General features: G+C 32.0%; 5 protein-coding genes across 6 annotated transcripts in view; 3 read left to right on the top strand and 2 right to left on the bottom strand.

Annotated features, from left to right (window-relative positions):
* The window catches only part of LOC108905067 (trifunctional nucleotide phosphoesterase protein YfkN), an 11,110-nt gene extending 3,542 nt beyond the window's left edge, over positions 1-7,568 (bottom strand). The window contains exons 1-8 of one of the 2 annotated variants that reach the window (XM_018707841.1): positions 7,363-7,568; positions 6,089-6,317; positions 5,905-5,991; positions 5,585-5,850; positions 5,225-5,525; positions 2,393-2,496; positions 2,180-2,339; positions 1,876-2,126 (exon numbers count right to left, since the gene is read on the bottom strand). In XM_018707841.1, coding sequence (XP_018563357.1) covers positions 1,876-2,126; positions 2,180-2,339; positions 2,393-2,496; positions 5,225-5,525; positions 5,585-5,850; positions 5,905-5,991; positions 6,089-6,257 — 1,338 coding nt within the window. In that variant the 5' untranslated portion in view covers positions 6,258-6,317; positions 7,363-7,568. Of the gene's footprint in view, positions 1-1,875; positions 2,127-2,179; positions 2,340-2,392; positions 2,497-5,224; positions 5,526-5,584; positions 5,851-5,904; positions 5,992-6,088; positions 6,318-7,019 lie in introns of both variants that reach the window. The other variant, XM_018707840.1, reaches the window with a different exon arrangement.
* Positions 7,569-8,121: 553 nt separating this feature from the next.
* LOC108905078 (isopentenyl-diphosphate Delta-isomerase 1) lies at positions 8,122-9,533 on the top strand. The gene is made up of 3 exons (XM_018707853.2): positions 8,122-8,364; positions 8,430-8,723; positions 8,916-9,533. The coding sequence occupies exons 2-3, from the start codon at positions 8,442-8,444 to the stop codon at positions 9,372-9,374; spliced, it is 741 nt and encodes a 246-aa protein (XP_018563369.2). The 5' UTR covers positions 8,122-8,364; positions 8,430-8,441; the 3' UTR covers positions 9,375-9,533.
* Positions 9,534-13,490: 3,957 nt separating this feature from the next.
* On the top strand, positions 13,491-15,139 carry LOC108905079 (39S ribosomal protein L37, mitochondrial). The gene is made up of 5 exons (XM_018707854.1): positions 13,491-13,800; positions 13,855-14,193; positions 14,245-14,534; positions 14,590-14,759; positions 14,809-15,139. The coding sequence occupies exons 1-5, from the start codon at positions 13,625-13,627 to the stop codon at positions 15,055-15,057; spliced, it is 1,224 nt and encodes a 407-aa protein (XP_018563370.1). The 5' UTR covers positions 13,491-13,624; the 3' UTR covers positions 15,058-15,139.
* A 2,385-nt stretch (positions 15,140-17,524) lies between these two features.
* LOC108905081 (two pore potassium channel protein sup-9) lies at positions 17,525-18,831 on the bottom strand. Its single transcript, XM_018707855.1, has 5 exons — positions 18,666-18,831; positions 18,398-18,615; positions 18,065-18,346; positions 17,893-18,011; positions 17,525-17,836 (listed from the first exon to the last, which is right to left on the bottom strand). Exons 1-5 carry the CDS (start codon positions 18,790-18,792, stop codon positions 17,560-17,562), a joined length of 1,023 nt encoding a protein of 340 aa, XP_018563371.1. The 5' UTR covers positions 18,793-18,831; the 3' UTR covers positions 17,525-17,559.
* Positions 18,832-19,958: 1,127 nt separating this feature from the next.
* The window catches only part of LOC108905082 (tripartite motif-containing protein 2), a 6,966-nt gene continuing 3,564 nt past the window's right edge, over positions 19,959-23,360 (top strand). Inside the window, exon 1 of the mRNA XM_018707856.2 lies at positions 19,959-20,138. Within this exon, the coding sequence (XP_018563372.1) occupies positions 20,020-20,138 (119 nt within the window). The 5' untranslated portion in view covers positions 19,959-20,019. The remainder of the gene's footprint in view (positions 20,139-23,360) is intronic.

Raw genomic sequence — 23,360 nt, forward strand, 5'->3', positions numbered from 1 at the left:
TACCTTAAAAACACTATTTTTGAACTGCCTATTCCTGATTTAAACCATCTGCAGGCTCGACTTATAGACAAGATTCGTGAAATTAACAATACCCCGAGCATCTTAGAAAATGTCTTTAATTCTTTGAGGAACAGGTGTGAAAAGTGCTTGGAACAAGGAGGGGGACACTTTCAGCAGCTGCTTTAATTTATTGTTATAACAAGGAGGGGGACACTTTCCTCAGCTCCTTTAATTGTTTGTTATTGTTATCACGATTATTCTTTGAAATAAAGTTATATAGTCATTAATGTTATTGAAACTGACAGCTGCTATACAGCTCGTTGAGAAATGAGGTTAAGTTGGTCGCTATAAGCTACTACCTACGTCCAATGTGTCAGAGCCAACTTCGACCACGTTTTTATTTGAATGCTCATTATAATCAATCATAAAAAAAATTGCTACGCTGCATATAAATAATCACAGTAAATTTTTTTACTTATTTTATTTGTATAATATAATACATAACATATAAAAATGAGAAAGCCTATTTTGCTCCGAAAAAAAACGTCATTGGTTTTTTTACCATAACTCGGTTAATTTTGAAGCTATAGTATCCTCCAAAAAGCATTTTAAAGATAATTTCAAGAGCTGTAAGATCGTTTGTATATAAAACCCTTTAAGTCCTTCGTTTTTTAAAGCGAAAGGATCAAAGGGCTCGAGACAGGTCGTTTTTTCACTAAAAAGGATACTTCAAGCGGCGATATCTCCTTTATTTTTTATGCTATAGGAATAAAGAAAAGCAAAATATTTGTTGAAAAAAAGCTACATTTTTGTTGTCTATCATGTTTTACGTATCTTTAACAGTTTCAGAGTTATTATATATATATAAGGCAATTTTTTTTGAATAATGAAAAATACCTTTTCAACTTTTACCGTACATTATTAAAAAAATACGCATTCTAAACCAGTCTAACATTCAGGATCGTATGAAAAACACTAAAACAAAACTAATTGTAAAGAGTCCACGATTAATTTTAATTCTGATGGAAACGGTACAGCGTTTACTGTTCATTTTTCCTTAAAAAATATGAGCAACCCATCTGTTTTTGACGATAACTCCTTCAATTTTGCTCTAATTAACTTTTATAAATGCTCATTTTGAAGGTCTTTTTGAGTACTACAAAAAACTTCAGGAGCGTTATACACGTAAAATTAATCCTTTTTCCGTTATTTGACGTTGAATACATCAATTCGAGTATTCCCTCCAAAACAAGTCCCCTTCCACTAACCATATTTCGCTTTGTATAGGACATACGACATTTTTTAAAAAACGATTTTCTTTGTTTATTTATAAGCTACATTTTTGATCATTACACTTTTTTTAATAAAATGCGTAGTTTTTGAGTTATTCGCGAAAAATACTTTGAAAAGTGTTTTTTTTTTTCAGTTTTCAATCCTGAATAACTAAAAAACTATTGATTTCTCGAAAAAATTCTTCGAATATTTTTTGCTCAAAATTTGATTATCGATTTCCAGCGTTATTTTTGAAAAAAAATTTCCACCCCCGAGAAGGGGTGTCAACCCCCAACAGGGTGAAAGTGTCAATCGGCGCTATGTCACTAATGTTCATTGACCTTTTCTCTATCTGCCAAATTTCAAGTCGATCGGTTCAGTTTCAAAGAATTTGGAGGTGAAAAGCTTCAATGACTGTACTAAAAGACAATAAAAAAAATGGAATAGAGAAAAATAAACTTAATTTGTTGCCGTCATCATAAAAATAAATTTGATTTACTGAATTTATACTAAATACGAAAGTTAAATGCTTGTTAATGAGTGAGATTGCTCCCGTTATCACGAATATCTCATTGTTAACGTTGAATTTAAATTCAGACTTACCAACACCTCTGCATCCCTTAACATCGTGTAGCCGTCGCATCCCGAATGCATATAATTCTTTGTCGCTAACCTGTAGAACTGGTCCAGCTTCAAGTACTCATCGCCGATCCTGATGAAGTTGGGATCTATCCTCTTTCCTGGGGGCTTATTGGGGTCAAAGGCGAAGCTTACACCTGCCACCTGAGGGAAACGGCCTTCCAGTTTCGGATACATCGATACTGAATTTTCTAACACCTCTACGATGGTCTGACCTAAAAATACCGTTTGAAAAAAAATCGTGGAATTCGCATCTCAAATTTCTCACCTGACACTTTCAACACCACCAGAGGATCTCGCATGGGAATAATATTAGTCAGGTCTCGCATCGTGAAATCCCCTGCGGGATGCACTTGGTCCGATCTGAACGTTCCCGAATTCAAGATCACTAAATCGGCTCCTGTCGCTGCCAAAACAACATCACATACCTGAAAAATAATTATGAAAGTATCGTTTGCAAAATTGGGTCTGGAAAACGTACCCAATTTCCTAAGTTTGATTCCGCTGTTCTGATGGACGTGAAACGTCCGTCTAGCGGAACAGAAAAACAGCCCAGAACTTCGTCCATTTTCCCTTCGATCATACCTAAAGCATAAAAAAAAGTCTATAAAAAGAATTGTTTGTTATACAGGGTGTATCTAAATAACACCGAAAAAATTCAAGGGGCGATTCTCCGATGAAAATTAATAGGGGTCTTTGGTAAAAAAATTTTTGAAAAAACCCTCCCCTGAAAAGTTACCCCCCTCCTAAAATTACAAAAAAAAATTGTTAAAGAAACCAAACTTGGTGAACATTATCTGTCAATAAAACTACACTTTTTGAATTTTTTTCAGCCCTGAACTATTTTTGTAAGGGGTTGAAATAATCAACCCCTATGACATTTTTTCTTATAATTTTTTTTTCGATAAAATTTTTTCCTTTTAACAAATATGTCTAAAAAACCCCATTCATTTACTAACTTTTTGATCTCTTCAAGTTTCTTCGAAAAGTTAAGGATTTATGACAAAAAAAAATAAATGTATTGTAATGTATTTTTAAAAAGATGAGCTGTTTAACGCGAGTGTATTTTGCCGAAAGATCTAGTGGCCTGTTCTTTACAATGGAATCCGTAGAAACAAATGTCAATGTCATTTATTGTTACTGTTTCTTACTATTTCACAAGTTTCATGATTTTGTGTAGAAAATATTAGTTAATAAACCGAAAATATGGTTAACTATTCGAATTTAGAAATGGCAGATATGCATTTTACATATGGGTATGCTAACGGTAATGCATTGGAAGCGCAAAGACTTTATGCTGAACAGTACCCAGAGCGTAGATTACCCCACCATACTACGTTCACAAATATTCACCAACGCTTGCGGGAACTTGGAAAATTTGAAAAGAGAAGTCATGACTGTGGCCGTAGCCGAGAAGTTAGAACTGAAGCTGTCGATGAAGCCGTACTTAATTTAATTGAGGAATCCCCAGAAACTAGTACCAGGAAAATAGCTCGTGTCCTAAATGTAAGCCATTCGGTAGTTTTTAGAATTTTAAAAGAACAACAGTTATATCCCTATCATCTCCAACGGGTGCAGTCGTTACTGATTCGAGATTTTTTACCACGTGTGGTTTTTTGTCAATGGCTTATTAATATGATCGGCCAAGCGCCGCAGTTCTTAAGAAATATTTTATTTACTGACGAGGCGAATTTCTCAAGAGACTGTATTAGAAATTTTCGTAACAATCATATTTGGGCTGAGGAAAATCCTCATGACTTTTTTGAAGGAAATCATCAGTATCAATTTTCATTAAATGTGTGGCTCGGAATTATCGACGATCATTTAATTGGTCCCTATTTTCTTCCACGACGATTAGATGGTGACTCATATTGTCATCTTCTCGAAGAATTACCTATTATTCTTGAAGAAGTTCCCATTCAAATTAGGCAACGTTTATGGTTTATGCACGACGGTGCACCAGCCCACTTTAGTATACGTGCAAGACGTCACTTGGATGAGGTGTATGCCAATCGATGGATAGGTCGAGGAGGATATGTAAATTGGCCAGCCCGCTCCCCTGACCTTAATCCTTTGGATTTTTGCATATGGGGATATCTGAAATCTTTGATCTACTCAAGGCCAGTTGAAGATATCAATGATTTGCGAAACCGCATTGTAGCAGGGTGTGAAACGATAAAAAATTCACCAGGAATATTTGAACGCATACGCAATTCTATGAGAACAAGAGTAGATGCTTGTATTGAAGCTGAAGGCAATCATTTTCAACATTTTTTGTAGATTGTATTGTCAATATCCGACAGATTTTTATTTTTTGTTACTGTTATAACATTATTCATCATTTGTTCACTTTTAGTCTAAGTTCCAAACTTCTTAGCCTAGTAGAATCATAGGTCAACTATTTGGTTGAGTGTTTTTTAATAAAATGTTATTTAATATGACAATAAATGACATTGACATTTGTTTCTACGGATTCCATTGTAAAGAACAGGCCACTAGATCTTTCGGCAAAATACACTCGCGTTAAACAGCTCATCTTTTTAAAAATACATTACAATACATTTATTTTTTTTTGTCATAAATCCTTAACTTTTCGAAGAAACTTGAAGAGATCAAAAAGTTAGTAAATGAATGGGGTTTTTTAGACATATTTTTTAAAAGGAAAAAATTTTATCGAAAAAAAAATTATAAGAAAAAATGTCATAGGGGTTGATTATTTCAACCCCTTACAAAAATAGTTCAGGGTTGAAAAAAATTCAAAAAGTGTAGTTTTATTGACAGATAATGTTCACCAAGTTTGGTTTCTTTAGCTTGATGTACGTGGAAGATAAAAAAGAAAAACAATTTTTTTTTGTAATTTTAGGAGGGGCGTAACTTTTCAGGGAAGGGTTTTTTCAAAAAATTTTATACCAAAGACCCCTATTAATTTTCATCGGAGAATTGCCCCTTGATTTTTTTCGGTGTTATTTAGATACACCCTGTATAACAGATGTGGTGGTGAAAAAGTCAAATTTTAACGATAATGAAACTTTGGGTCCTTATAGTTTTTTAAGGGATGATTTCTAGGTCCACATTTCGAATTAACTTTGCAAAATGAAAAATTAAAATAAGTGTAACATTTATACAAATACCGTTAGCTTAATTTTCATCAACACAATAATAACAAGGTGCAAATTAAAATATTTGCGTAAACTATTGACAATCACATACATCACGAATCAAAAAAATAATTGTTACCTGAAACAGTTCACTTTCAAAATACGAGGTGTTAAAATTTAAGGAAAAAAATTATTAGATCTTCAGTTAAACTTACTAGTATACTTTTCCAGTTTCTCCTTCAATTTAGGATCCTCCTGGATCTCGGACGTTACATTCACCTCTTCAATTGTCACCTCCGGGATGTCATTGCTTCCCGTTTTGTCAAAATTAACGGTAATCTTACTGAACTGTCTGAAGTCCGTGCCACTCTTAACGATGTACTTACCATTCACATGTTTAATTTCATAAACGTGATCGTGGCCACCTAATATTAAATCGATATCATCACAATTTTCCGCCAACTTGATATCGTTTGGCGTTCGCATGTGCGTTAATGCTATCACGTAATCACAACCCTAAAAAAATTGCCAGCAACGAGATTATTACAGTTCATATTCGGATTCGAATCACTTACCTCTTGCTTTAACTGCGTGGCCAGCTTTTGTCCTGCTTCGACGTAATCCAAAAAAGTAGTTTCTTCGGGATTGATAGTAGCGAGGGTATCTAACCACTCTTTCTCTACCAGTCCCACAAGACCGATTCTACGTCCTTCCCAATGTACCACATGGGTGATTCTACCTTCTCCCAACGGGCGTCCGGTTTCATTGTCGAGAACATTGGACATCAGCCAAGGGAAATCGGTCTTTGAGACCCATTCCGACAACACCTCTAATCCATGATCTAGAAACAAACAAAAATTACTCAATAAGTAATGATATATTTACATTAACTTACCAAAATCATGGTTTCCCAGAACTGCGCAGTGTGTACCGATTTCATTCAAGACAGGCACCATTTGTTCCCCTCTTGTAAAAGTACTCACTAAAAGTAATTTTCTCTTGATAAAACTGTGCTGTTAATATTAATTTAATAGCAAGACAGACTTTCTCTTATAAATTTTCTTGAATTATACACTTACGCATGCTAGGTGAAAAGGCGTCACCACTGAATAGTATCAACGGGTGTAAGTGTTGGAAACTTTTAATGGCGGTGCTAAAACGAGCAGCGCCCCCGACAGGTTCTGGTGACTGTCTCGGTTCGACGTTGTAAACATCGTTGAAGTGCAATATGACTAGGTTTGGAGACATTATGCCACCAGCCAACGTACTAACTGCCCTTCTGCCCGCCGCGCGAACTTCCAAAGAGGCCTTGAAGGAAATGAAAATACGGTAAATTAGATAATTACAGGGATTTATATGTAGAAACCATGCCAATTTGAAAATATTTTAAATTTATTAAATTAGTGTTAGGAGTAAAACAATAGTCAGTACACAAATATGATTAAAATATGGAAAATAAACTTTTTAAGCAGTAATTTCACAAATGCACAAATACATATTTTTGAAATATTTGACTTGAACTGTGCTATGTTTGACAACGAACTGAATTTAGAAAATCTACTTTCTATCAAACTGTAACAATAATAAATCTCTTACCCAAGGATTCTGTAGTTTTATTAATAAATGTTTTATAAAAACTGTTTGTAATTTGATAAACAATCTCATGGAAAGTTTTAAGAAAAAGGTGCAGCAACTTTGAACCATTTACATTTAATTTGTACCATGAAATAGATAAGTTCAGTTTAATTACAGTGGTCACAGTCTTTTATATTGCAACACACAAACGTGTAGGCAAAAAGTGAATTTGGCACAATTTCTCTTATATTTACATACTTTTATGAACAACTTTGTGTACTATATTGAACAGATATTAACATAAGCATTTATGGTACATATATTTTTGTTACAATATTTAATGTTTTACTTTTACCAAGGGATTACTCATGCTGTATTTAAATTATTTTCTAATTATTTTTTTTAAACTACAACATCCACAGATATTTTATTAACCTGTTTCAACCAGCCAACAACACTAGTAACTTTACTAGTAACCTCAGGTGGCACCTCGATGCTGTGCTCCTCTACAAGCGAACTCCACTTGGCCCTTAAGGCAGCTTGTGCAGCAAAACTTGCCATTTTTCGAATAATTTTTGCAATTTAGACGACGGGGGGAAGTATAATTTTAAATTGTATTAATTTTTGAGGTCAAATTTATTAAGTGTGTTATATAAATCTACTTATTTTAGATGTGTTCCAAAATTAGCATATTAAGTAGGTGCATGAATGAATTAGTTTTACAAATTAATTTCAAATTAGCCCCAGACCACATATAGGACAACGTCGTAGACAGTACCTTTTTAACTTGTAATACCACAATATTTAATTTTTTTAATTAATTACAATGTGCTCTTTCGAACAATGAAATACTTCACTTAAATATCACTAATTATTACTTTATAGATTACACATTATTAGAATTTAGGAAATAATTGACTGATGGTTTAACCTTTCGTAAATTATTATTTTTTGAACATTTCTGACTATTTTAAAAGGGCACTGGATTCCAATGGCAAAAAATTTCATCTGCATGAAAATATGACATCTAGCGATCGATAGAAGAATTATTATCTTATTCATAACTTATGAAGATAGATGCGCAATTCACCAACTTATATACAAATTTTTGCGATACATATATCGCCTCCATAATCAATTCTAGATTTGTAGTTGCAGAAAGTCTTTCGATTTGGCAAAAATAGTAGTTTTTAGCTGACAGTAACTCAGAGTTATTTTGAACTGATATTAGCTACTACTATTGTCAAATCGAAAGACTATACGACATTAAAATAGCCGTAAAATATAAATTTAAATTATGGTCGACTAAACTTAAAATTTATGATTGATTAGATATTTCGCTCCTGAGCATAAAGAATTTATATTATATAAATTACGGGGGCACAAGACTGAACTACCTAAATAACTGGAAATAACCGAAATCGCTATAAGGCGTATTCGTTCGACTAAGATTTTCAGATTGATTATAACCTAAATAGTTGATCATCAGTTGATTAATTATACAAATTTGAAAGGTTTGAAATGTTGGTTGCACAAACCTTAACGTAACAAAAATTGTAAGTTTGTGGTTGGTTGAATGCAACTTCAGTTTTTGTATGACAAACATATGTCTTGTCACTAGTTGTAAATAACCGGTGTACGCATTACGCACATTTTTTAATGGTGTGAAAATGGGTAGCACAAGGTGATGGTAAGGTAATTAGTGGTAATGTACTGGCATAATAAATAGTAACATAAACATATTATGCATTGCGTTCCTTGACTTCGAAAGTGGCTAACGGTTAGTGTTAGATATATGGACTTGTAACATTATACCCAATATATTGCAAATATTTTCAATTTTAGTAATATTTCACGATGCTAACCCTTACTGTAAGGAGAATAACTTCGAAAATAATATCAAGAAGCTTGTTCAGTACAGCAGCGAATTGCAAGCGCTCCGCCGATCCTATACAAGACTCTCTTTTGGAAGAGAAATGTTTTTTGGTTGATGACACAGATCATATTATTGGGCAGGCTTCCAAAAGAGACTGCCACTTGGTTCAGAAAAATGGTCATATTCCTCTTCATAGAGGTTTTAGTGTCTTCTTGTTTAATAAAAAAGGAGATTTGCTTTTACAGAAGCGATCTGCAGACAAGGTACAGTTTATACTAGATCTTTTCATTTTTAGTGTTACTTTTAAAATGTGTAAAACATATTTTAGAAGGTATTATATTTTCTAGAAAAAGTGATTTTCAAATAATAATAAATGTAACAATAAATAATAAAAATAATGATAAATGACATATTTATGCAGAGGCTGATTGGTATATTAGTGTATGGTATTCCAGATAACTTATCCAGATATGTATACGAATACCTGCTGCAGCCATCCAGTAGCTGATTTTCCAGGAGAAGACGAGGAAGAAAACGCGATAGGAGTGAAACGGGCAGCTAGGAGGCGTTTGAATTATGAACTGGGCATCCCTCTCGAGAAGATCCCATTAGAAAATTTGAATTACATTACTAGGATCCATTACAAGGACGAGGGTAATGGGAAATGGGGTGAACACGAAATTGACTACGTCATATTTTTTCAAGCAGACGTTAAAGTGAAACCTAATTCAAATGAAATATCGGAGATCTCTTTTGTGCCGAGAAAGGAGTTAGACGATTTTATTCCGACACTTACAGGTCCAATGACGCCCTGGTTTCAGTTGATGCTAAAGCACAGACTTCGGTTCTGGTGGGACAATTTGGATAACTTGGAGGAAATTAAGGATCACTCGAATATTTTGAAATTTTCATAGTGTCCCGTAAATCGTTTTATTTAATTTTAGAGGTTTAGGAATGTCTTACATTACGTTATTTATATTACACGACTTGTATAATAATTTTAAATAAGTGTGATATTTTTAATAAGTACCAGAGGGAGAATAAAACCACAATCAAATATATTTTTTATTTCACTTATGACGTTTTTTTTAGCATATCGTCAAATATTTATTCTTTATTTTGGAAAAGTTAAGGAACTAGAAATATTATAGGCCGTCACATACATTAAGATCCGAAATTTGTGTATTGTCTACCAAAATGCTAAATTTTGGAACAAATAGTTACATATTTGTGTTGACACCTACAGTTACGATGATCTGGGAACATTTGGGAAATAACATACAGGGTTATCCAAAAGTGCCGGTTTGACAGAAAAACTTTCGAAGAAAGCATTTTGGGAAAAAAGAATGAAGGTGACCTTGGATTTGACCTTGACTTTGACCTTCAAGGTCATTTAAATTAACCCTATTTTTATTACGGATTTGGAAAGTGCAAGAAATTTTACGTCCAAATATGGTCTTGACCACGACTTTGACAATAACCTTCAAGGTCAAATGTGGGTCGACTTCCAAAACTCCCGGTACGGCAGAACTTTCGAAGAATGCATTTTGGGAGAAAATGTTTCAGACAAAAGTACGGATTTTTCCCTGGCTATCTGATGATGACCTTGGATTTGACCTTGACTTTGACCTTCAAGGTCATTTGAAGGTCAAGTTAAGTTTTTTAAATAGAAACCTCTATTTTTTTATTGCATTGTTAAAGTCATGGTCCAGACCATATTTGGACGTAAAATNGTACGGATTTTTCCCTGGCTATCTGATGATGACCTTGGATTTGACCTTGACTTTGACCTTCAAGGTCATTTGAAGGTCAAGTTAAGTTTTTTAAATAGAAACCTCTATTTTTTTATTGCATTGTTAAAGTCATGGTCCAGACCATATTTGGACGTAAAATTTCCTGCTCTTTCCAAATCCACAATAAAAAATAGGAGTTTCCATTTAAAAAACTTAACTTGACCTTCAAATGGCCTTGAATGTCAAAGTCAAGGTCGAATCCAAGTTCACCATCAGTTAGCCAGGGAAAAATCCTTTCATATTTGTCTGAATCAGTTTTTCCCAAAATGCTTTCTTCAAAAGTTTTTTGCCATACCGGGACTTTTGCATAACTTTGTATGTTTCTTAATTGCCTGTGTATTGTTGAGTTCTAGAGATAAATTCAACTACGAAGTTTTTAATAATTTCTTAAGTAGTACGTTTGAAAATAAGTAAACTTTTTTCATAAAATAGCACTATAAAATGTACTTGCCAACGCAGTATTTTTTAATAAAAAGTGACTGATAATGTTGCTATAATGACAAGGTTATTGTTTTGTTAAAAATTATTTCAGTTTTGAACGTGACTCAGACCATCATAAATAACCACAAATAACTAATTTTACAAATAAAATATTAAAAACGAACGGTTAAAGATCATACGAATTTGAAATTTATTAAATCAGCTCAAGCTTATTAAGGTGAATGAAAATATTTAAAAAATAATTTGACTTGATTTGTAAAACGGATATCCTGGTTTTCAATGGTAATATATGCATTATGTTCCTCGACTTTGAAAGTGGCTAACGTTAGTGTTAGATTATTGGACTTGTAATATTATATCTACTCCTTCCAATATATTACAAATATTTTCAACTTTAGTAATATTTCACAATGCTAAATATAAGAAGAATAACTTCAAAAATAATATCAAGAAAACAAAAACGAAGTGTATCGATGGATGAAGTTGAAAAGATGAAAATTTTTTTATTGTTCATTCACTTCATTCGTTTTCTTTATATCTTAATTACTACCTATACGGGAGAGTAAATTGCAAAAATGGAGGTATATATGGTAAATGGCTTTAAAATTTGTAACATCAGAAAAAATTTATATTCCAAACAATTTTTTCTAATAAAAATTTATATTCCAAACAATTTTTTCTAATAAAAATTTTTTATATCTTGCACAAAACTACCTACAGGCTTTTTTTAATTTAATTTTACAAAAACGAATATATGTTATAAATTACTTTTTATCGAAGCAGGATCATTTCTCTAATCCCAAGTTTTAAAGCTTATAGTTAAAATCAAGCTTTTTTCGTTGACAACAGTTACAAATTACTAATTATGCTTCTTANACGCAGTATTTTTTAATAAAAAGTGACTGATAATGTTGCTAATGACAAGGTTATTGTTTTGTTAAAAATTATTTCAGTTTTGAATGTGACTCAGACCATCATAAATAACTACAAATAACTAATTTTACAAATAAAATATTAAAAACGAACGGTTAAAGATCATACGAATTTGAAATTTATTAAATCAGCTCAAGCTTATTAAGGTGAATGAAAATATTTAAAAAATAATTTGACTTGATTTGTAAAACGGATATCCTGGTTTTCAATGGTAATATATGCATTATGTTCCTCGACTTTGAAAGTGGCTAACGTTAGTGTTAGATTAATGGACTTGTAATATTATATCTACTCCTTCCAATATATTACAAATATTTTCAACTTTAGTAATATTTCACAATGCTAAATGTAAGAAGAATAACTTCAAAAATAATATCAAGAAAACAAAAACGAAGTGTATCGATGGATGAAGTTGTAAGATGAAAATTTTTTTATTGTTCATTCACTTCATTCGTTTTCTCTATATCTTAATTACTACCTATACGGGAGAGTAAATTGCAAAAATGGAGGTATCTATATATGGTAAATGGCTTTAAAATTTGTAACATCAGAAAAAATTTATATTCCAAACAATTTATTCTAATAAAAATTTATATTCCAAACAATTTTTTCTAATAAAAATTTATATTCCAAACAATTTTTTCTAATAAAAATTTTTTATATCTTGCACAAAACTACCTACAGGCTTTTTTTAATTTAATTTTACAAAAACGAATATATGTTATAAATTACTTTTTATCGAAGCAGGATCATTTCTCTAATCCCAAGTTTTAAAGCTTATAGTTAAAATCAAGCTTTTTTCGTTGACAACAGTTACAAATTACTAATTATGCTTCTTAAACTGGTTATGTATTATTGAGTTCTAAGTATAAATTCAACATTCAACAACTAATATATTTCTAATCATTTCTTAAGTACACATTAAGAATTTCCGTCTTTCAACTCCAACTGGATATAAACATACTAGGTACCTACTTGACCACGGTCCGTAAAATAGACTTTACAGACCGTAAAGTCTTTTTTAAGTACTTGACAACGTAATATTTTCTTTTGTTAAAAAATGACTGATAATATTGCCGTGCTAATGTGAAACATATTGTTTTGTTAAAAATTCAGTTTTGAACATGCCCCAGACCATCATAAATAAAAGATAACGCATTTTGGGTAGAAAAGTTAAAAATAGAAGGTTAAAGATCATATGTATTTGAAATTTTTTAAATCAGCCAGAGATCATCAAGGTGAAGTAAAATATTTAAAAATAATTTGACTTGAATTGTAGATTGTTTTTTTCGATGGTATTTTCGGTGTCTTCTGTTTCTCATGTTGTTTCTTGGGTCATTGGGACCAAAATGTTTTATTAATCTAAGATTTAATTAAAGCCTTTAATTTTCAAGATGAAGAATATTGGAAATTAAAAAAATATATTCATATTTAAGGGCATCTCATCCCTAATATGACGAGTCCAAGGTCATTTAAATATGTCCTTGTACGAGTCTAGTCTTTACCGACCTGCGCACTATCTGCACTGCACACAATTTGATATTTACATTTTTTTATTTTATTATTTTGCCAAAGTAGTTTTAATTTATAATTTATTCTTATAATTTTGTGTCTTTATTAAATTTACTTTTGGTCGCTCAAATAAAAGTTCCCCATGATATTTTAAATTTAGCAGTGTAATTTTTTTCAAAATGTTACGTTTAAAATATTTAACACATTTATTTTTATTTTCGATCATTTCGTGTAAAATATAGGTATAGAGGTAAATATATAGTGGATCTACGGACGGGGGTTAAATGCCGTTTTTTTATTTTATGGAGAAATCGTTCTTATTAAATAATTTTTGTTCAAATGTATAAAAATTTAGTTTAGTTACTTACTAAAAATAATTCCTAAATACTTAACCTCTAAACTCTAAAAATTTTTTTCCTTGCGGTTTGGAGGTTATGTTATGGATTTGTCTCCAATTTGAATTAAATATTTAAATTTACATAACTATGAAAAGGACGTCGGTGTTATTGCGCCAACATATAGGGTGGCATTTCGAGAAGCATTGGAGAGTTCAAGGTAAGAGGAAGCCATTAAACACTGGAGCAGAAAAGATACTGAAGGAACGAAATATTCCATTTTGTCAGCCAGAAGATATTATTCAAGAAAAACGGGTGTTTGAAAAGTATTTCTTACGGTGTTTTTAAATACTGTTTTCTTTAACTATAATCAATTGTAGAGTTGAAATTGTTGGATTTAAGAATAAGCCCGTAGTATTCGATAAAACACATCCCGACTGGCATGACAGGCCCGTGTTATCATACAAAGACAACAACGTTTTGTTAGAGGGATTAACCCAGGCAAAAGTTTTAACAAAATCTGTGGAGGTGAAGGAAGGTTTACCAGAAAATATTGTCCTGGAAGATATTCCAAAAGACATAAAGAAGCACGTAAAAAATATTATTCTCAGTTCATGCGTGTTCGATGCTGAACAGAAAAAGTTACCGAAAATTAAGGACCCAGAAAGGCCTGCATGGAATTTTCCTCGGTTCTACGGGATCACACAAAACAGAGCAAAGTATATATAATGAAATAGTATTGCCTTTCCAGTAATAAGTTTTTATTTTAGCAAATTGTTGATGTCGAGGTTGCTTCAATTGATAGAGTCTACATGTGGACGTGATGATTTAGTTAACGAACGATACCTATTTAACGACTTGCTGTTTTCGTTTCCATTTGAGAGGCATGGCGATCTAATACAATTTCAACTAAGCGGGGATACCGTGATAACGAGTTCGAAGCCATTGTCTCCCATTACAGGGGTATCAACTGAATCTTTAGAGTTACCGGACATTACTCCTGTCAAACCAACCATTACTTTGGTTAAAGACAATATCTACAAGCTCGAGAAGAGTTTTCGTAAGTATTTGGTATCTTACAGTGGATTATTGTTAGTTGATATTTATCGTTTCAGCTATTAAGTCCTTTGTTAGTAAATTACACCCTCATACAATTTTTACGAGGTACAATAAGGAAGAGGTAAAAAATCTGTTTGAGGAAGAAGTGACCGAAGCACAAATTTTTGGAAGATCTCTATTGAAGGCTTTCACGGTTTCTGCTAGTTATGCTAGGTATCAGTTTGGGGTAAGTATCGTATCGGTTCGAGAACAATAATCTTCAATTTGATTTTCAGGATGATGTGGGACAACTTCCGAAACCAGTCACGGTACAGTCGGTACAGACAGATGGACAGTTTTATCATTTCGGGGTATTTCAGTTGAATACGCTGGATTTAGAGAAAGGGGATGTGAAAAACGTGTGGTACCAAACTCCCTTGTTGTATTTATACGATAAATGTTGTTACGTCCTAGGGAAACCTACTTTGGAGGGGTATAACAAAGAGGTAGTTAAACATTTATATGCATTTTATAATAGCGTTTAATCCAGTCCAGTTGTGTATTTATGAAACGGAAAAAAAATAAGCGAATACTGTTTGTAGGTAAGAAATAAAAAATATGAATATATTATTTCCTTTCATTTTAATATTGAAATAAAATTGAGTAAAGGATATTTAAGACATTTACGAAATAGCAATTTTTTGACAAAAGTTTAACAGCCTGTATTTTGAAAACGAAGCATGTGTGGACCAATGTTTATATGAACTTTTCTCTTAAAATCACTCAAATAATCGTCTGTTGAATTTATTGTACAACTTAATTAACGCGTATTTCTTATACGGGGTGTTCGGAAATAGTGGTATTTCATTTTGAGGGTAGATTTGTCGACATAAAACAAAAATTTCATATAAACATGGGTCCGCAAATCCGCCCTACGGGAGGTAGACGTATTTGAAGATGACGGTTTAAGACGGTTTACTTTGATGAATAAAAATTGGGTCTATGTGTTTCAGACGCATCACCGTGCGTCAAAACGGCTTCAAAATACATTCGAACCAGCTATAGAATCCTCCAAAAGTATCAAAATAGCTATAAAATATGTCGGAGTACATAACAACAGCATCGGAAAACATTAAAATTTATCAAAACGATTTTAGAATACAACAAAATACGTCAAACCAGTCTTAAACAGTATAAAAATTCTTCAATTTTATCAGCAATTACTTTAAAATAGTCTGGAAACACCTTTAAAATTGATCAAAAACCCCGCAATTCCACAAAATTATAGTAGAAATGCATTAAAAACTTTTGGAAACCTCAAAATAGGCTCTACAATACTTTAACATATACAGGGTGATTCACAACTTATCAAAAAAAAAAAAAAAAATGGGAATAGATACAGCATGAAAAATGGAGTCAATATCATAAAAAAAATTGTACAATTCTAAACTTCTTCTAAACTTTCCGGGAAAAAAATTATTGAAGTTGTAGTATTTTCAACCATTATATCGTTGAACAACTGAAGTCTCTAGCGTTATTCGTGCTGTGTGCTTTAATGTGTGTGGAGAGCCACGTGGCCCCAGCGACTCCGAATACTGAAATCCGATTACAATTAGTATTAACATCGTTGCGATAGTGTTTACAATAGTTGTTTAGTAGTTAGTGTCAAAAATGGCTTACCTGTATAGCAACTCGGAGTTGATGGATATCATTAATATATGGTGAGACAAAACAACATTTGTGTTAGTTCGCAGAAACTGGGTAAGACGGGCCCAAATGTGTTTACATGTCGGTATGTCAAATTATTTTATTAATTAAAACCACATCAATTAATTATAAATTAATATTAACAATAGCGGCAAAAGCAGTTGAATTTGATACAAATAGGTGTTCCAAAATTCTATTTATTTTTCCTTGCAAAATATTTTTCAAGTTTTTATTTGTTCATTTCTTATTACACTTTGCTGCCATGACGGTTGCAGTGTCAGGTTTTACAGTGGATCGCTTCCAGTGTCATGTAGAAGTGTATCATTTTCGAACTGCCATTTTCGATTTTTTTTTACAAAATTGTATTTTGTAAGTCCGCTGTACATCCAAAAATTTTTTTTTGGATAAGTTCTTAATCACCCTGTATTATGTATAGTATATTGAAATATATCAAAATTTTTTGAAAAACCTTTAATTACATTGAAATATGCACCTTGTTTGAGGTATTTTTAAGTATTTCCTGATATTTTACAGGTATTTTGAACTTTTCAACATATTTCGAATGGCCAGTTTGACATATCTTGTATTCTAAAAATATTTTGATTTATTTTAACGCTTTCGCTGAAGTTATTTTCAAGTACATTGATATATTTTATTAGTTTTGATAGTTTTTAAAGGATTCTAAAGCCAATTTGAAGAAATTTTAATGGATTCTTTGGAAGTTCTTTGTTGTTTTGAGATATTTTGTTTTATTTTTGTAAAGTTCTTTATTGCCTTGTAAAATGATTTGTAGTATCTGCTTATATTCTGAATAAGTTTTTGCATATTTTCATTTGATTTATAAGTAATTTTTCACAATTTTTTTTGATGTCGTCAAATAAAATTTCATATTTTGGTCTTTGTGATCTATAGGGGGTCTAACAATAAGTGGTGAATAAAAATGGAAAAAAAAATAATTTTGAGGAAAATTTTGGAAAACGATTCTGCTTTAAATTTATATAACAGAATGTTGGCTATCCTGAAATGAAACCGAAATAAAATTTCACGGACCTGTAGAGGGTTTCTGATTTCGAGACGACGGATGTGAAAATGAATAAAAGATAAAATATATCAAAGTAAGAGCCAACATAATGCATAATTATTTGTTTTTTTATCTGGAAAGTTATTCACTGAACATAGTAAAATAAAACGGTGGCCTACCTGAAAAATACGTCAACTACTATTTTAAGATGTTCCTAGTTTGATGAAAAAAAATAAAAATAATAATCGATCTCCCCTGCATAAAATTTAATTGAAACAAAACATTTTATCATTCTCTTTTATTATAACTTAAAATTATGTCACACCGATGCCCTCTTGATCCGCAAATTTGAGGACAGAACGGTGTGAGATGGATGATAACTTGTATCCAGCAATAGCTCTTCATTTTCGGCATGGTTTAAGCCCAAACAGTTGCAGGAACAAACCGACATTTGATCTATCTCACCCTCTTCCCCAATAAATGCATGCCCCGCCAACAGTTTCCCATTCACCGCCATAACTTCACCGTCCAAAGTGAGCACGTGATGGGAGGAAGACTGCAGGTCTTGATCGTCACGACGTATATCTTCCGCGTTCCTAAAATATAATAAACGTTATGGTAATAAGTATAGACGTTGGAAAATGAATCTTACATTGTCATGAAACGTAATACCAGCAAATTAATGCTGGCAGCAACCACTGCCAGCCCAAACAGAATAAAAACCAAACTTAGAGCCACGTAACCAGGTTTGTTGATGAGGGCATTATCGTTCTGTAAGTGAAAGGTATTTTCACTAGACTTCTGTTATTTCTGCATTCACTTACCTGCAAAGCGACATAGTCGCCAAAGCCTATAGTTGTGAGGGTGACGAAGCAGTAGTAAAAACTGTCGAAATAGGTCCATCCCTCATACCGTGAAAACACAGCAGCTCCTGTAGTAATTATTATGGAAGACAGCATCCCAGTAGCAAACATGAGGTTCATCTCGGTCGCTTCGATTTTTTGACAACTCAGGTACTTTTTTATTTGTCTGATGACGACGGAAGCGAATTTGTTCAAACGTTCACCGATACTTTGAAACATGACGAGCCCGAGGGGGATTCCAACCTGTAATTATGCGATATTCTTACTTTGTTTGGGTTAACGGTTCTATATTACCATAGCGTAGCCCATACAGAAAGCCTTACCACCTGCAGTGACCGGTGTCGAGTGCCCGTAGCCGATCATGGCTAAAACAACTGTGGCGAAATAGAAAGCACCGGCAAATTTCCATTGGGGACCGGCTTTGTGGGGTTTGTATTCGATGATGACTAGTTCAATCATTCGGTAGTCATCTTCAGATATGTTGTATTTTCTCTTTAGGGCATTTGTGGAAACTAAAAACAACTACACATGCCACAAATGTATAAGCACCTGTTAGTTGTACCTTTTAATAAGCCATCTCGTCTTTCTTCTTCCTTGGACTCTAGGGCGTCAAACACGGCAGCTCCGATAAGCAGGTAAGTAAATGTACATACGACTAATGATAGAGTTCTCACATTTTGTCTTTTCATTGCTTGAAGTCAGGAATTGGAATTGTTTATTTTTGTAAAATCGATTTTCTAGCGCCACTATTAGTACTATTTACTTCTTACAGTTGGCAATACGCATTGCAGCAGTTGTGAACACAGAAGAAAACTGTATATCTTTCCTTTTTTTATATGGAATATCCACAGAGGGAGCTAGTAGAAATAGAAAAATCAGTCAGATATTGAATTTATTTTAATGGAAATAAATGAACTGTTATATATTATTAATTATTATTCAGCGAACAACAGGGAAATAGAATTACAAAACTTTACTAGCTCAGTTTATGCGCAATCAGGCAGAATGCTAATCAACATTTCTTAATAAGTACGTCTGTGACAAATTTTTATATTCAGATTATGCCTGTTCAGTTTTATTAGCAAAATGTGTCTCGGTCTAGACAATTGTTTCTTTAAACTCCAGTACATGTTTTTCCACAAATTATTTATTTTTTGTTATTTCAATATATCTGGTTGTATAGATTCTAGTCGAATATTTTCTGATAGACTTCATCACATTCTACACGCGCGCCAAAATGGAAAACAGAAAAATTTGCGATTTATTCACAGCTATCTATGACAACCATGTTGACAACCCAGACATGCTTGAATTTTTAAAATATCTCTTTTTTTTTCGTTAAGAAATTGCCACACTCGCGCGCTTGCTTATTATATAGCTTATTTCACTCACTTTTAAAAAAGATAATACATATACAAATAAAAATCATGTTCTTGCAGGCGCGCATTATATCTTACTACAATATTCAGATCATTGATAAATGAGGTCAACTAAAGTAGCCCAAATCCCCATCCTTGAAGAATCCCCATAATAATTATAAATAATAGTTCATTATTTGTAACTATAAATTTCTCAGAAGAAGGCATCCTACAACTATCTAATATGTACGTTATCGAAAATTTTCGACAATTTTATGCTTGTGACGTCCGCCAGCTTACAACGGTCTAATGTTATAAGACTAATGTACCATCCGTATACGAAAAATATAAATAGCTTTTCGATTAGAACTGATAAAACAGAGTAAGTGCAGGCAAAGGATGCGATTGCGATGTATCTAATTCTTCGAGGCAATCAATCAGGCCTGTATATTACAAAAACAATGTTATCGCCGGAGATTAAGAAGTGGCTCTGATATATCTCGGAGATATCACATTTCTTACTGATTATTGTTTATTTAGTGAAAAGAGTTCGTGAAAATGAGTGCGAAAACGAAATTTACGAAGAGGCCCAATTCCGAGGTTTTCACTAAACCCAGGCTTGCTCTGAACAGAGTCGCCAGTTTGCAGTTGAAAAAAGAACCGAAAAAAGTTGTACGGTAAGGAATTAATTTATTTATTTTAAAGCGAAATATGGAATGTAAAAAAAATGATGTCACGAAAAGATCTTCATCTAATTAAGTCACTTGAAAAATGGCAGTGACGTCAGTGCGATTAATTTCCAGTCACTCAGATAAAGTGGGAAACATATGTAGGATGAATTTTCTTGACATTAGAAATCGGAGAAACAGATGTGGTTCTTACAAATCAAGAGACCATTGCATTTTTCCTTTAGAAAGAAAAAGGGGTTTAGTGGACCACAGAATGTTGAACCTTGAAAGGTGTAGGTATAGAAAAGTTGGAAAATGAGAATATGTATATGTATGTAATAGATAAACGAAAACTATTCGATTTTGGCTATGATATTCAGAAATTATTTAAATGTCGAAAATAAAACGAAAAAAAACTTAGTTATTTGAGAGCTGTCGAAAACAGGTTACAAAATAGGAATTAAAATTGAAATTTTACTAGCTTGTAGTAAAAGAAAACAAAATAATACCCGATTTTGGAAACAATGGTTTCAGATATAATAATCTCAATCTTATCTTAACTTGGTATAGATTCTGTTGCTTATATTACGTACAATAACATTTTTTTATTAAATATAATGATTACAAAAATCCATTTTCAACCATCTCATATAAAAAAATAATCCGTATATCGAAACTGCAAATAGATATATTCAGAGCAGTTAAATAACTTTTCTTTTGGCAACATCAAAAAATTAATTAATAATTAGTTTAATTTACTACTAATTCGTACTACCAGTTTAATACTACATCTTTTGTAGATTTATTTCAGAAAGGGTCAAGCGTATTGGAATTTGTCAAATTCAAATATTTCAGGAAAAAAAATATTTATGGAAATGACGTTTCATGCAAATACAATATGGAATACCCGTAATAGATATAATAGAAACATAAAATGAGAATAAGCAGATGCTCTTCTGTACATTTTTATTCGACTTGGGTAATATTTTTAATTTGTTTGTGTTGAAAGCTTGAAAGCAATATATCATTATATTTATCAGATAAGATATTGTTCCGTAATAAAAAAGCGTACAGTATGTTTACACAAATATCAATGTGGTTGATTTGTATTAACCTGATTTAAAAACATGTTATCAACGGTCTATACTTTTTAACATTTTTTTTTCAATTTATATCAGTCTCAGTTTCAATTATTTTTATGGGTGTGTTAAATTCGATAGTATTGGAGATTGTTTTCCGTTTTCCGAAAATAAATAGGATTTTTTGCAGTATATCGGTTTTTATTTTTCAAGTTTGGTACAAATTTTGGTTACAAAAAAGTAAAACTTTAATGCTTTTTGAGATATATATATATATATAATAAGATTTATTCGTTTCCGGTGCCTTATTTTTCAATTTAGGAAGTTTTTCAAGTACTTTATTATTCTCACATATAAAGGAAGCATTTAGACAAACAAATATACTATTTCTATATTTTCGCCTCAAACTTCACTTTTTTCGTTCACATTTCCCTACAAATGTATGTAATCATTTTATTTATAATAATTTTGACAACAGTGATGGAAACAATAATTTAATTTATTTTCGTTCTGGTTAGAAAATCTGTAACCATTTAATTTCGTGTAATAAAATAAGGACGTCAGTCATCACAATCATCACATACGTCACCGCAGTGTTTTGTCACTAACATTCATAGGTTGCTCAATTTTAATAACCGCTAAAAATTCTTATAGAACAAAAGTAGTAAAGATGTAACGATCTTGATATTCAAGAAAAGTAGAGTGACGCAAGCCGCATCTGGATTTCCTGATTATTTGAAGCGATTGAGAGCGATATTCGATTTTGACCGTATCTTTGACGGCCTTAACTGTTTTGTTTGCGAAAATTTCTTGTTTGTTAATAGATGCCTTCCCATTAAACATTTTTCAGTTTCTGACATGTTTCAGAAACGTTTCCATTTTTCTTGAAACGTTTCATAAAAAATCCATGCAACGTTTTGGTAACGTTCTAGAAGCCCAAGATGTCCTCCCCAAAATACGGTTTCAATGAAACGTTTCAAAAAATTGGTTTCAGTAACATTCTTTTTATGTTCCATTTATGCCCTCGATATTTTTGTTTTACATTTCAGTATATTTTCAGAAATGTTTGAGTAACATAATAATTTTATTACCATATTGTTCTCATAATGCTCTCAACTTTAGATCATTTTCATTTCAAAAGCGTTTTTGAAATAGTATAAATAGTGTATTTTTTTAAATATCTCTAATACTCCTTTGTGATATTTTAATTTGTATTGTGAATGACTTATTTCGAACTAAAAAAAGTTACATTGTATATTAAAAAAAATATGCTCTTCTAGTTTGGGGATGCGGCAACTTTTACTAAGAATTTCTTTCTTTTTGAGAAGCCACTGAAAAAGTTTCTAATATGGATTACGAATTTTGCCATTCATCGTACAAATAAAAATATCACAAAACAATATCTGAAGCATTAAAAAAAAGCTACACATTTTATATTGTTCAAATAATACGCTTCTGAAATGAAAATTTTCTAATGTTGAGACCATCATGAATATGGTAACAATGACGAACTGATAATTAGAAAAAGTTAGTTATGATTATGAATCTTGAAATGGTAGGTACATGAAAAACAAATAACATTACTGAAAAATAATATAAAGTTATAATTTCTTCTACGCATGGTCAATCCTTTTAATAATAATAAATAATACAGCAGAAATAAGGATACAAAATGATATCTTGACAAAGTAAATATCTGTAGGTATACCTAAACTCTTTTATTTAAGCATGTCTATACACATTAACAAATATAAACATTTGTACAAAATATAAAATAAATGACGTCTATTTCACTTGATTCATCCATATTTCAAATAGTTCTCACTAACTAAGTAGTTGCTCTTCAAATTATATCGAAACGTATAGTTGTTGTTCCATTTTCTTAGTTCTTGTCCTTTGTCCTATTGTCTGTAATAGGTAGTGGGCATAACTATATTTAGGTAGATGTGACGCAAAATTGGAAATCTCTACACATATCGTTTTAAACATTTTGCATCAATATTCATTATTTTATATGCACCTTACAATAACCACAACTGCACACACTACAAATTATCACATAAAATAGCGTCAAAGTAAAGATGAATAACAACGAAACCAAGCAAACTGACAAACCGCAAACCTAACCTAACATAATACGAATTGAAACGAC

This window comes from Anoplophora glabripennis, unplaced genomic scaffold (assembly GCF_000390285.2).
Source record: "Anoplophora glabripennis isolate ALB-LARVAE unplaced genomic scaffold, Agla_2.0 scaffold129, whole genome shotgun sequence".
NCBI lineage: Eukaryota > Metazoa > Arthropoda > Insecta > Coleoptera > Cerambycidae > Anoplophora > Anoplophora glabripennis.

Excerpts from the sequence above, each read along its gene's own strand:
- LOC108905078 (XM_018707853.2), top strand. The coding sequence starts at position 8,442 with ATGCTAACCCTTACTGTAAGGAGAATAACTTCGAAAATAATATCAAGA. Across the intron at positions 8,724-8,915 it reads AGAAGCGATCTGCAGACAAG|ATAACTTATCCAGATATGTA; the intron begins GTACAGTTTATA and ends ATGGTATTCCAG.
- LOC108905079 (XM_018707854.1), top strand. The coding sequence starts at position 13,625 with ATGAAAAGGACGTCGGTGTTATTGCGCCAACATATAGGGTGGCATTTC. Across the intron at positions 14,535-14,589 it reads CAAGCTCGAGAAGAGTTTTC|CTATTAAGTCCTTTGTTAGT; the intron begins GTAAGTATTTGG and ends TTATCGTTTCAG. Across the intron at positions 14,760-14,808 it reads ATGCTAGGTATCAGTTTGGG|GATGATGTGGGACAACTTCC; the intron begins GTAAGTATCGTA and ends TTTGATTTTCAG.
- LOC108905081 (XM_018707855.1), bottom strand. The coding sequence starts at position 18,792 with ATGAAAAGACAAAATGTGAGAACTCTATCATTAGTCGTATGTACATTT. Across the intron at positions 18,347-18,397 it reads TCTGTATGGGCTACGCTATG|GTTGGAATCCCCCTCGGGCT; the intron begins GTAATATAGAAC and ends GCATAATTACAG. Across the intron at positions 17,837-17,892 it reads GTATTACGTTTCATGACAAT|GAACGCGGAAGATATACGTC; the intron begins GTAAGATTCATT and ends ATTATATTTTAG.